The sequence below is a fragment of the Clinocottus analis genome, unplaced genomic scaffold (assembly GCF_023055335.1).
Source record: "Clinocottus analis isolate CAN_PGR_092001 unplaced genomic scaffold, fCliAna1.0.p SCAF_3, whole genome shotgun sequence".
NCBI lineage: Eukaryota > Metazoa > Chordata > Actinopteri > Perciformes > Cottidae > Clinocottus > Clinocottus analis.
Window position 1 is genome coordinate 6,314,836 of NW_027176042.1, and position 12,256 is coordinate 6,327,091.

Consider the following 12,256-nt stretch of genomic DNA (forward strand, 5'->3'; position numbering starts at 1 on the left):
AAATAAACTGAGACAAATGTGTACAACTGTAACATGAACCATAAGGAGCATGTCAGCGCCCATTGTTCTACAATAATGTTTTTGTTTCCCCCACAGGAGGACGTGTCAGAGTGTGGGAAGTTACAGCGCAGAGCTAACGCCAACTCTTCCTCCCTATGTCATCACAGTCTCCGGCCCTGCAGGGATACACAGGCTTTGTTGTTAATCTAGTTTGAGTGTGAGTAGATGAATGAGTAGCAGTGTGGATTTAGTATGAACAGAAGACAGAGGACGACAGAGGAGAATAAAGTCTTTGGTCTCACAGATTTTGGCTCAGTTTGTGTGTTCGTCACGACTAAATCGTCCCATTAAACACTGGAAAGACTGTCTGGAGGAATTTAGTCTTCTTTTCCATTTCACAATTGCTTTTTTTTAAAATTTAAATCATTTTCAGGCAACTTTCCAAAGACTGCTTTTACGCCGTTTATCTTCAAATTTGCTCCATTTCCAGCGGGATCTCCCAACTCGCCCAAATAGCCGCGTCAAAGGTAGTGGTGAAAAAAAAATAAATCAAATAAATAACAAATTAAATAAATTGCATTACTAAAGAGGCTCGAAATACTCTTTGTGTCTCGGGTGATGAATTGGCTGTAAAACGGTGACCGTAAAAGTCAGGAGGTCCGAACAGGCAAAGGTTCTTTTACAGCTTCATTTACCACACAAACAAAGTCCTGTCCTCCAAACAAAGGGAGAACGTTTTTAATACACACACACACACACACACACACACACACACACACACACACACACACACACACACACACACACTTTTTCCACACTAAATGCTGCGGTTACTACAGCGGGAGGTAACTCACAGATGAGGCACTGATGCAAGACGGTGAAATAGACTTTTACAAACCTTTTTTTGCCAAAATACCCTTGATTTGATTTATTCACTTTCTCCTCTTCTCATCCTCGACTTTCCGGGTGTACACGCTAAGACACTGTCAACGCGACCGTTCCTTTAAGACTCGCATGCGCTCGCCATTAACATTGTCCACACATGTGCGTGTGCGAGCGTATGGATTTGTCCGCGCCTGCGTCTGTTTGGATTGTGTGCACACAGATTTTCATGAGATGAGAAATGAACTATCTGTACGCCCTCTCTCCACATATTAATTACATCAGACCTGTGATATATGGACAGATTACAGGGTGGAAAATGCATTATTTCCTTATGGAAACAGGCCCCAGGAGCCATCCATCAGTCTGCATCACGAACGGTCCAGGCCTCGCTACATCACATGAGCGTGCTGCTCACCTGCCACAGCCACTCTTCTGCACACTTCCAGTTCATTCTAGACTGTAGTCAGCGGTGCCCAGATGAGCCGAGAAATACAGTCGGGTAACTTGACAAGTTGACTGTTGTATCGAAGAGCAGGACAACTTCTCAAAACTCTTAGTAAGGTGTTTGTTTAACCCGTTCTCACTCACAACGTCAAATGTCGACGCAGCTCAGTGCTCCTCGTCGTCTGCTACGGCACACTGACGCACTGCGTTTTAACTAGCACCAATGTAAACCCATTTACGTCCCGTTATTAGACTTACAGAGCACCAGATGGAGTTTGAAACGTCAGAAAGTCTGCAACAAATGCGTGTAAAACTAAAAGTTGACTCATTTGCGTTGCTACTCAAGTAGCTTACATTACAAACCTACTTACTTGAACCCAAAACACTTTCGGTGTCTAAACTCAGCCAAAAAACTGAGTAAAGCTATGTTTGCCCTTAACATGGAAGTTTATTTTTAACAGACGATGTAATGATATACAAATACACCATTTAGTAGTCAAATGTAATAGGTTTCTCTCATGCATAACTATCAATAGATGAAGCTTCTCCATCAATAGGTGACCTGATTATTAGCAAGTGGAATGGCACCACAAACAGGAACAAACACTTGACACCACTCTGTTTACTTCTAGTTAAAATGTTGTGACTATGTTGTCTTATCTTGCTTTAGTAGAAGAGTCATTAATTCAGTTAACTTATGTTAATTAACTGTCAGAAATGTCAGTCAGACCTCAGGTTCTGTTACATTTCTACACAAACAACAAATCCAAACAAATCTGGTGATTTGCAAAGAGTTTAACTTTTGATTTGTTTTGCTTGAATCATGTAATTTTGAGTGATGTTTTTTAAAAAAATTATATAAAAAAAGTCATTACGTTGTTTTGTTGTTGTTGATGGTTGAGCCAGACCAAGTCAGTGGATTGAATGAGGTAAGAGGCATTTCATTATTTATGTATTAAACCTTTCATTTGCAATATGAGCATTGCTAAGAATGACCTCTGAACTTACTGCAACACGAGCCATCTGTGCAGAGCGGAATCTGTTGATTTTAAGAAACAAAACATAACATTTTACAGAATAAGTGTTCGCTGCATAAAAAACAACTACTTTTGTTATGTAACTTACGTAGCTGCCACGTCATTTTGGCGTCGGTTCAAACTCTTCAAAAGTGCTATGATTAAAAAAAGAAGAAAAAAAGTCACCCTAAAGATGTGGACAATGAGGTTATAACGAGGTTTATAGTCATTGGGGGCCACCCTTGACTCCACGTCATGCTTATACTGTAAATGTGAAATTAAAACACAACACTATTCTTTCCCCAAACCTCAACCAAGTACTTTTCAACTTGACCCCAACGAACAACGTCGTCCTGCCGAAAGGATTTGGTCGGCTCAGATGACGCAACGACCAACAACCTGTTTATTTTGGAGGACTTGTTGATGAACTCACGCGCTGCACGCTGTTGGCTTGTTGGAGCTACTGTGACTCGGGTGTGTGTGTGTGTGTGTGTGTGTGTGTCGGGGCGGGGTGGAGCTCTTCACAAAATAAGCCAAGCACAAACTCTTGAGTTTGACCTTATTAGTCGGACGGTTCTTTGTAGCCTCAGCTATTAGAACAGGTTTTGCCAGCGTTTATCAAGAGTGTATCAGACCTGCGCTGGGCTTCTATTAAACTTAATGAACATTTAAATCCTTTAATGGATTGAAGGGAATTGAGAGTGGGCAAATTATCAGCTCTCCGCTCCGGCGTTTGATAAAGACACCCGCCGATGGAACTTAAAGAGATGCGTTTAAGAACGAACCACCCCGTCCCCGTCCCTTCGCTTGCTCTGCCTCACTTTACTCACTTAGTTCCCTCCCCCGTGACCGCCTTACACTCTCCTTGTTTCTCCCCTTCGATCCTTCTCTTGTCCTCCATCACCCAGCCTGTCTTTTGTTTCCCAACGCACGCCGTGTTCCTCTGTCCGTCTCCACCAGAGGAGAGGAAGGCTGCTGCTGAAGAGCCAGATCTCCGACATTCATCAGTCCCCGCGATGGGAAACATCACAGACGTCTCTCTCCAGGAGAGATGCGCCAACACAACCGCAACACCAGCCCCTTACACAGCTGTCAGCCGCTGCCCACCTCTGCCTCTCTGTCTCACACTTTTGCTTCATCCTCACATCAGTGAAGTGTCCTCCGCCCCACTATGCGAGCAGAGCAAGTGAAACATGAATTACCCAACGATGCGGACACGATCACAGGGCATAGCGGAGGCGGGCCCAGAGGCTGCTGAACTCTGGCCAGCCCAGCGTCAGGTCCAGCTAATGGGTGGAAAAGGGGCTCAAGAGAGGCCCCCTGCTTTTCTGAGGCCTGGCGAGCTGCTGGAGGACTGGCAGTCGCAGCCGTATTGATCTGCTCGCTCCTATATTCCAGTCGACAGCTGGCTAACAAGGCTGATGTCTCAATGAAGGCCGGTGCCTTGGGGAGGAAGGAGGGGAGTGGGAGGGGGGGGGGGGGGGCTGGTGGCCGGCCGACAGAAAACTGTGTTGAGGCGAACCGGCAGACAGCGGGAGGGAGCGGCTCACGCCCCCCCCCCCCCCCCCCCGGGTCTTGTAATGCGCTCCCTCGCCGGTGCACGCACAGGTCCTCTCCAGGCGGCAACCTCCGGTTCTGCAGATTGAAGCCGCGACGCAAAAACTCCTCCCAAAACCTGCATTCTCTCTTCTGATCATCAGGGGGCGCCTCCGTCGGTTGCAAAAATATGTCGGATTATATAGAAGTCCATGAAGAAATGTCTTCTTACTTTATTTATTCCCTCAGTAAACATTGTGAACATGATTGAAGTTACGGTCCCATTTAGAGTTAAATAGACCATGAAGACGAGTGTGCTTCAGGGCGGGCTGACTGTGATTGACAGGTTGCTGCCGCTACCAGAGACGTATACGGCGTTTCCACCTCACTCCTCCGCGTTCCAAATACGGTAACTTCCATTCATAGGTTGCAAAAAAACCAACTAATCTAAGATGGCGACGACTCGACGCACTGTAACGGCGGTGCGCAAAGAAATGGGTGATGTCACGATGACCACGTCCACTTCTTCTATAGAGTCTACAGCCCTCCCCCGCTCGGCCACGACGTACATTTGCTTTTATTGTTTCCAAACGGAGACAATGAAGTAGATTTGCGGCGCTCCTGATCCCGTCTGGACCGCGGCTGCTTTCCTCAGCGCACATGACTGAAGGGGGGTTCTGACATGTGAGCAGAGCGCTGAGCAACAACATGATGCACAGCGCACTGCCGGAAAGGTTTTTTCTTCTTTATTTTCATTCGATTAGGACTCTATTTCGTTACTTTTTTGCTCAAAATAATATTACCTGTCAGAGAACACAACACGGGACTAATAGATTAATTGATGTGACTCGGTGCCATTTGCACTTTTAAAGAGGTTTCCTCTAAAGAGATGAGGGAAGAGTGAAGCTGTTAGGGATTGAGCGAAACAGAGGTGTGCGCGTGTGTGTGTGTATGTGTGTGTGTGTGTGAGAGAGAGAAAGAAACACACTGACAGGCTGACTAATGAGGCTGTTGCTATTTTTGATGCATGAGACAGGATATAGTTTAGTTTATTTGATTGTATATGGACATCCCAGAAGTATTGCAATGGTATCATTATGCGAAAGGATCAGATGCACTGTGTCTAGTGTTTACAGTAAAACGCTCATTTAATTCAACGCCTGTTTACAGGAGGCTTAAAAAGAAAATACATCAAGATGAACATCCTCAAAAACGTCCACAAATACATCGACATGTAAATCAATAAATACATCTACCGTTACAACTGCGTCCACATATACGTGCGCAAATACATCTACAAAAACATCTCCTAACAAGTCCACACATACGTCCGCAAATACATCCACATATACATCCACAAATGCCTCCACATGTAAATCTACAAATGCGCCAACTTCTACGTCTACTTACTTCCAATATATACTTCCAATGCGTCCGCATGTACATCCACAAATACTTCCACATATAAATCGACAAATGCATCCACATATATATCCACAAATACGTCTCCACATATATCTACAAATATACGTATGCAAATAAGTCCAAAAATATATCGGCATATACGTCCGCAAATGCATCCACGTGTACGTCCACGAATAATTCTATAAGTGCGTGCACGTGCACATCCACAAATACGTCTACATACACGTCCACAAATGGATCTACAAATACATCCATATATACATGCACACATACATCCATATATATCCACAAATACATCTACAAATGCGTCCACAAACACAAACATACTCTGTGTGCTGCACACGGTCACTAAAAGGTGTTAGGAGCTCCAACATGAACCCTGTGAGAGGAAATATCTTCCCTCGTCAGCAAACCCGCTGAAGTGTCCTTGAGCAAGACACTGAGGACCACACTCTTCAGCAAATTCGTCACTTATCACAAGAGCCTAAATGCTTTTTTTCCCTCAGTAACCTGTTGCAGAAAGGTTTCCTCTCCAAGCTATTAATCCCAACAAGTTCTTGTGCATTTTTCCTCTCATGTGATGTTTCTGAACATGCAGCCGGTATACTCGACTAACTGAGCAGAGATCAATACAAACAGCAGCATCTGCTGTGGCAGTGATCAAAATCAAAACCCTTTGTGCAATAAAAAAAGGCAAAGACAGAATTTCTGCCTGTGAAAAATAAATAAATAAAGAGTAAAAAAAAATCTGCAGCTCCCAGCAGCATGGCTCCTTTTCAACTTTCCCCCTCTACATTCCCTGTTTTTCCTCTAAATTATATGTTCAAATCTTTAAATAATGAAAAAAAAAAATAAGATTTGTCGTTCCGTGCCTCTGCCCCCCCCCCCCCCCCCCCTCCCTTCCTGCTCGGTCCTCCTGCTGCAGAGGTATGTGGGAATAATCATCCACCTACGGTTTCTGCTCATTAGCCGTGAGTCCTGCTCTCTGCATGTGTCTTTTCATGTTCCCTGGTTCTAACAACAACCTGAAGGAATGCTCTCTGTCCTCGCCGGGGAACGCGACGGTGCGAAACAAGTGCTCAGGAGTTTAATCGGGTACAGTGGCCCGGCAGATTGAAGGGGATGCTCGGGGAAGGACATTGCCTCCAATACTGGCAAATGGTTCACACGCTCACAAGCAGGGGCGTTAAAGTGGGGGCCGGAGCGATTTAGGACAAAAAAATGTATCAGATTGGCGGTTTCATACGTGGCGACGTCACAGCCAGTTCATGTCTTCATCGAGGCCTTGGAGGACCTCGCTGAACAAAGTGGAAAGTAACGTGACTTCCTCCGTCCGACAACGCCACCCTGGATTTTACTGGGGAGTCGCTGGACGCAAGACGTAAACGAGACGCGGTCGATTCACACCGACTCCGTCTGCTGGAAACGAACTCAGGATATGCAACAGTGACTTGGAACCTATTCGTTGTATTTTTAGTTTCCCCGTCCAGCCTCTGACGAGTGAGGGCGAATGTTTGTGGGATTGAAATAGTTGCCGGTTATGCTTCACTAAACGCGAGAAAACATATACTTGTGTGTATTAAAAACTGGGGCTTTTATCCCCCCCCCTCCCTCCTGAAAAAAAGGCTCTTTCTGGATATCCAAATGTCGTTTTCCCACCACTGACCAATTTATTTTCTTTCATCACAAAGTCTGACAAGGTGACCTGACCCTGACCCCCCCCCAACTGTGCCAATACATTTAATAAAAATGAGAGCGTAGAGTGTGAAACGCGCGGGTAACAGATGTAATATAAACTATGTGGATTGGCCGTTAGGGTTCCCCACCGGACAAACCCCACTGCAACCCCCTGATGTCGACACACATAGGAGACACACTCTGGATGCATGACAGTTCAGATTCATGTCACGCTTCCGATATCTGGTTGGCCTTTATGGATTTATCGGAATTTTATCGGAATTTTATACCGATACCGATTTTTGTAATTTGAAATACGATGGATTCAATGATTCCCCTCTTCGCTTACTTGAAAAATATTCTGTAGTTTTACTGCAGTGCTGATGTTTGGTGTTCAAAGTCTACTCAGACTTCACAGTTTTAGTTTGACAATGTATTGAATGTGTCACGTTTGTGTCAGGAAACAAAGTATGAAATCCTAAAATGTGCCCTTGGAAAAATAAATGATATTACGAAATGAATATTATGTTCAATTTGAATGGTGAAAGACGCCAAATGTATACAATTACACATGTACCCATGAGATTGTGTCAGCCGGACCTGCGCTTTTTGTGTCACTTTATGCTGAAATTAAGTAAAATGGTCATTGGGGGCTTTGTAATATACAGAAAGTCATAAAAAAAATTACCTTTCATAACATTTCATCATAATAAAACAACCCGACTCGGAATGTATTAAATTAGTTCACAATTTTATGGTTATATTTTTCACCGCATGTTCTGTATATATTTGTTTTTTATTCAATTAATTGTTAAAAAATGAAACAAAATGTATTTTGACTAGATGGACTATGGAATATGGAATATGCTCATACTTTATCTCACTCACTTTTTACAATACAGAGAAAAAGTGAAAAATAGGGAAAGACACAGACAGATATTGTGGGATGTACTCGGCAATATTGCAGTTTAATTGACAGGAGATTTCCCCTAAATTGCCCCCATCCAATGAAAACCATGTATCTCCAATTTTTTTATTAAATTTATTATAAAGACAAACTAAAGGATTAAGTTTTATGTACTGAGAAAAAAATAGCGTTGGATTACACAGAAGAAACAGATTTTACTTGCTCATGACAGGTTTTAGAGACAGAATGCGTTGGACAGAACTTTAGAAAAATAAAGAAACTTTATAAAAATGCGTTTTTGCAATGACCTCATCTTAACCTTTCACCTGTGATACGACAGCGTGCGCTCAGATAAGAAACCAAAGCTGTACATCCGCTTAAAGAGCGCCAAACTACACCCTGGTAAAGTGAGCTTTAATCTTCCTCCACTACATCCCCTGCTGGTCTCACTGATCCCGGCCGCTTATCCTATTCTTTCTGTTTCCGGATTAGAAAAAAGAAAAACCTAACATTTAACGTGTCTCTATTGAAGGAAACCCATTTCAAAATATTCGAAAATATCAAAATATTATTGGTCGTGCATTATGCTGTCCCTTCAACTTACCATATACATGTGCCCACACACACACACACACACACACATTGCACTCATTGCACAAATGAGTGACGGACGCTTGAGTGACAATGTGGATAGGATCAAATAGGTATACGTAAATATATGTACATATATATATACATATAAATATATATATTTAAATTAGTGGTAGACTGGTGGTGGCTGATTGCAGCCTTTGAACAAACCCGCCTTCTTCATGTGTGTTTGTGTCCCCACAAGATGAGCACGACTGCAAACATGAACAAAAACAAAATGGCCGGCCATGCCGTCTGCTCCGACGTCAAACGTACACAAACACAGCGTCTGTCTTTTTCGTGAGTGCCCCTGAAGAGTTATTTGTGTGTGTGTGTGTGTGTGTGTGTGTGTGTGTGTGTTGTTGAGTTAAGCTCTTCATGGTTGTGCGAACAGTTGCCTGTTCTTCCACCTATGTAATTTCAAGCTCGTTCCAAAGGTCGCCTCCTCCACGAACATGTACTATTCCTAATTGCCCCGGAGTCATGGTGCAAAATGACATTTTCCACCTTCATCATCTTTTTAATAAAAATGCAGTAGTTGTTATTTAGACATGAACTATTTGTTCCCCTCCACTCTCCGCAATTACTTCCAAAATGGAATGAGGGGAGTTTTTGCAGGTTCTTGTTTTCATTTTGATAAATTAGCGCGCGCGATGGGAGCAAAATCTTATTGCGTTGTATTCACTATTCTCTGGTGACTTTTCCCCATAGAGTGAGATTCCTGCGGTGAACGAGTATGAATAGAAATCAATTCAGTTCCCATCAATTAAAATGTAAACTGTACATTTCATTGGACCAAATATATATATATATATATATATATATATATATATATATATATATATATATATATATATATATATATATATTAAAGCTGTCTCATGACATGATAAGTTGCAGTTTTCATCCTGTTACTATTTATAGATCCTTGTTTTTGCACGTTGAATGGACTCCAGACGGACAATTCAGAAGCTGCACATGATCACTTGTTGTTCTGTAAAAGGTTCATGTTGTTATCAGCATGAAAACAAGACACATTCAAATGGGATTTGGTTTTAGTGTCGCTTGACAGTCTAATTGCTGTTTTAGGTGGTTCTCCAACCCCCAATCATTTTTGGGAAAGCATTTTGGCCCAAAATGGAACTGCAGGAGCATCGTGCTATGACGTACCGCATCGTCCCCGCTTTGATTCCAGCCGAGCAACCTCGCTGCACGTCACGTCTCTCTGTCTGTCTCTCGCCATACTGTCTTGGACGTAAAAATGCCACACAAAAATTTGAAAAATCTGTGTGAAATAAACCCCCCCCCCGTTGAAGAAAATAGAACCAGCTTCAGTGGATGCTTTGGCTTTCAAAATGTGGCTCACAATGTGGAGTAAACGCAGATATAAGACTTGTATACCTATACGGGCCATACTGACCCAGATCCTTACAAATTCTAGCAAATAATGAGATGAAACTGATCGCAAAGATTTTGTAGCGGCGATTTAGATTTGAGAAGCCGTTTGTGTTTCAGTGACGCGGCGGAAACGCGCTCAGACCTGCAGACGCACGACGGGACAGCAAAACGCACAGCAAAGAACTCTTTTTCTTTCTTTTTTTTACACATGTGGAAACAGACGGTCGATCAGGTGCGCTTTATGTTCAGTCCAGATATTTAAAAAAAAAAGCAAATATATAAACTCGGTAAACGCAGAGCGGGCGCCGGGGCACATTGGGCGTCATTTCTCCGATCCCGCGGAAATCGTTAATCTGCAAAATAGGCGACGATCCATCAAAACGGGAGGTCGGACGAATCGGAAGGAGGGAGGGAGAGGATCAGGACGCTTGGCGTGGGGAGTCATCGAGCGTGTTAAGAAACAGGAGCAGCGGCCGGGGAGAAAGGAAACGGAGCCCCCAAGTGCGTGTCACAACAGGGCGGTGATGTTGCGCGCGGTCGTCGGCGAGGCGACGGGCTTCCCCGTCTCGCCTCCTGCTCCGCCGGACCCGAGGCGGGCCCGACTCTCCCGTCTCGACTCCGCTCAGCTTGAACAGAGGATAAGCGTTGACCCTCACCTTTCCACTGCTGAGGTGATCCCACCTAATCTCTCTCTCTTTTTTCTTCTCTCGTCTTCTGTCCCCCCCCCTTTCGCTCCCCCCTCCTCCTCCTCCTCCTCCTCCTCATCCTCCTCACCCTCCTGCAGTGGCAAGCTGAATGTTTTTGCCGGGGGACGAAGAAGGCCCTAACAGGTCGAATCGCTGCCGTCACTCAACCTCTTGAGACCAGACCTATGTCACACAAACACACACACACACACACATAAAGAAAGAAAGGCGCCGGGGGACTTGGTGCTGTGTGTGTGTGTGTGTGGCATTAGTTGAACAAGTGACAACAACAGTTTCCCGTCTCGTGGTGGAAAGATAAAGGACAGGAGGAGTAAACAAACCCAGGCCAGGGCTTAAGGGAGCACTGACACACTTCCATGTAAAAACACACACACACATCATATAAGGAGCTCAAAGGAAGAGGTTCACCTCGGATCGGGGACGTAAAAAGGCGTTCACTTTTGGAGTCACAGCCTAACCTCGCGATAGACACATGCGCCGTTTGCTGCGGCCCGACACGCAACCCACGGGCAAATATGAGCGATGTCAAAACAAGTTCACACACACACACACACACACACACACTCACACACAGATGTCACCCAGATTTCCTTGAGTTGCTGTGCGGAGCCAACTTTGATGTCGTGCCATCCCGCTGGATTGTCACACGCTAATGTCTCAGTGTGTATGTTTCTGCCATGCATTGGGGTTTTCCAGGAGCTCCACACGTATGAAGTTAATCCCCTCCGCTGTCAAAGTCAGAGATGATGTTTTTTTGAAAACACACACACACACACACACACACTTACCTTCATTGCTGTTAGTTCCTGCCGTGCCCAGAGCCTGTAGTGATATAGTCCATAGCAGCATCGCGGCCAGCCCCGGATCTGAAGCCATGGTGTTCTCCCTCGCACCCCGCCAGTCTCCCTCTGCCTCTCTCCTCTCTTACTCCCTTCTCCCTCGCTGCCTCTCTCTCTCTCTCTCTCTCTCGCTCTCTCTCGCTCTTCTCTCCTCTCCTCCGTCTCCTACTGAGTCCCAGGGTTTGGAGCGAGAGCCGGCGGTGAGGCGAGCGCGTGTGTGTGTGTGTGTGAGTGTGAGGGCTGCGAGCTCATTGGGTTGGAGTTAGAGCCTGCCTCTGTGGCTCGCTTCAGTCTGCCGGGCTCCCTCGCACACACACACACGCACACACACACGCACACGCGCGCATACATACATACACTTTCGCTCGGCAGCCAATGGGAGGGGGAGGGAACAAGTGTGTCTGTCAAAGTCTCACTAGCCAATTAGAGAGCTGCATCGGCCGGCACTGAACGCTAAGTGCTCTCTCCGTTGCCACACCCTCCCATCCTACCTGCCTGGCCAACTCTTACTCTCTGTCTCTCTGGGTCATGAGCCTCACCCTCCCTCTCTCTCTCTCTCTCTCTCTACTCCCATTTGTCATCATCGCCTTGCTCCACCCCTCCCCTACACACACACACACACACACACACACTCACTCTCTCACCTACCCAGTGGCAAATGTCTGACTGATGGGATGAACCGCAGCATGTCGGCGAGGCTCAAGGACAATGATCACTTATCGATCTCCGGTATTGTATTCATAAAGCTATTATCTATAGTATGTCCAGGTGCAGGGGAGTGTGTCCTCACAT

General features: G+C 45.0%; 1 protein-coding gene across 4 annotated transcripts in view; it reads right to left on the bottom strand.

Moving 5' to 3' along the window:
- Window positions 1-11,770, bottom strand: part of epha8 (eph receptor A8) — a 95,613-nt gene extending 83,843 nt beyond the window's left edge. For all 4 annotated transcript variants that reach the window (XM_068594330.1, XM_068594329.1, XM_068594328.1 and 1 more), the window contains exon 1: window positions 11,414-11,770. In XM_068594330.1, coding sequence (XP_068450431.1) covers window positions 11,414-11,501 — 88 coding nt within the window. In that variant the 5' untranslated portion in view covers window positions 11,502-11,770. The remainder of the gene's footprint in view (window positions 1-11,413) is intronic.
- Window positions 11,771-12,256: the final 486 nt, after the last annotated feature.